The following is a 1,733-nucleotide window of genomic DNA, read 5'->3' as shown; positions in this document are numbered from 1 at the left end:
TACCTGCCTGTAATCTGGATATTAAGCGTCATGGTGCAAATGATAAATCATGTCTGTACGTATTTACGCGCGTAAAAGAAGGAGGATGTTGACAGGAGACCTTTTTTCCCCTCCTCTTCTTTCAGTCAAAGAAAAACTAACAGCTGATCCCGACAGTGAGATAGCTACAACCAGCTTACGAGTTTCCCTGATGTGTCCAGTAGGTTTCTACGTTTTTGTTCCTCTTTCTTGGACAGGCCTTTGCGAACAGCTTCCCGCTTTGCCTTGCCGTCGCGTAGGGAACGCTTCGGAGTGAGACGAGGGCTAACGCCGCTGCAGCCCCCGCTTTTCTTGAAAAGCCGGCTTTCGTTCCGAAGTAAAAGCAGAACCGCTTTCTTTCACGCGTAGAAAAATAAACAAACAAATAAATTGCTGAGGTCGTTGGCCCTAAACTGCCCAGCCGAAAACCGTCTTCTCTTGACCCGATCCTTGTCTCTCACCTTCGCTAGCGGCATGTGTTTGAGGTGGAAGCCAGCTTAAAAAAGGAAAAACTAAAGGCGAAAAGTTCCCCCCAGGAAAGCTTGTTCTCTCGCGCGCGTTAATTCTTCGTCGGCGGTGCGTTTAACGACTCGTTAAACGTGCCAGAGCGCTGGGCAGGGGAGAAGAGGGAACAGGCGGGGAACGACGCCCCCGGCTTTACCTGGCGCGGAGAGGGGCGGTCGGTGCGAAACCCACTTCCCTCCTTCCCTCTCGTCCCCTAGCTGGGTAAGATGAGGCTGGTCGTGCCCTGCCGAGCCATCACCTGCACCCACCTCCAGTGCTTCGACGCGGCGCTCTACCTGCAAATGAACGAGAAGAAACCCACGTGGACCTGTCCCGTGTGCGATAAGAAAGCCCCGTACGACAACCTGATAATCGACGGGTGAGCTGAGCGGGCTTCCCACACGGTCTTCAGCCGGGATGATGTTTTTCTTTTTAAGGCTTATCCTCTAACGCTGGCGTTCGCGGACGAGTTACAGCCTCGGATGGCTTACCTGATTTCCGTTCCCGGAACCGCTTTGGTGCCGATCTGGAGGGATTTCTCCCAAAGAACGAGAAGCCTGTGTCAAAATCCTGGCTTCCTTGCCGGCAGTCTCTGCCGAGGCGGTTAAGGAGGGAACCTGCTCACCGGGGTTTGAACGGAGCCCTCCGACGTACCTCGAACAAGCCCGTCACAAATCTAAACCCGCAGGTGATACCGGCGCAGCTTTTTGGAACCCCTGAGCCCCCCGTCTGCTGAGCCCCCTCGGTCCCGCGCCGTTTCTGCCGCCCGTATTTGCGCGCGAGTCCCCGTAGCGTTGGCTCTCCCCAGCTTCTCCTCTCGCCCGGCAGGCTGTTCATGGAAATCCTGAACTCCTGCACCGACTGCGACGAGATACAGTTCGCGGAGGACGGCTCCTGGTGCCCCATGAAGCCGAAGAAGGAGAAGCAGGAGGTGTGCCAGGCGCCCGCGTTCAGCGGGATCGAGGGTACGGGAGCTGCGGGCACCGGCTCTGGGTTGTTTGGGGTGGTTTTTTTTCGGACGTCTTGTTTTGCCAAAGCGAAAACGTTGACGTTTACGGTTTTTTACACTTGCAAAGCAACGTTCGGAGCGTTTCGGGTCCCCCCTGGGAGCCGGCCTTTGGGCTCACGCTGACGTTCCAGGAGCGTGACGGGCACTGGGCGCGCCCCTGGGGAGCCGGCGCTAGAAAAAGCGGGGGGGAAAACACGCAGGT

The 1,733-nt window shown here is 56.5% G+C and overlaps 1 protein-coding gene across 1 annotated transcript; it reads left to right on the top strand.

The window, feature by feature from the left end:
- Positions 1–103: 103 nt before the first annotated feature.
- PIAS3 (protein inhibitor of activated STAT, 3) lies at positions 104–1,487 on the top strand (the record flags this gene model as incomplete). The annotated part of the gene is made up of 3 exons (XM_009331218.1): positions 104–199; positions 741–901; positions 1,351–1,487. Coding segments are annotated over exons 1-3 (307 nt in total), but the record flags the coding sequence as incomplete, so codon positions are not given.
- Between the last annotated feature and the right edge of the window lie 246 nt (positions 1,488–1,733).

The sequence above is a fragment of the Pygoscelis adeliae genome, unplaced genomic scaffold (assembly GCF_000699105.1).
Source record: "Pygoscelis adeliae isolate BGI_AS28 unplaced genomic scaffold, ASM69910v1 Scaffold1709, whole genome shotgun sequence".
Classification (NCBI taxonomy): domain Eukaryota; kingdom Metazoa; phylum Chordata; class Aves; order Sphenisciformes; family Spheniscidae; genus Pygoscelis; species Pygoscelis adeliae.
This window is presented reverse-complemented; position numbering and strand designations above follow the sequence as displayed.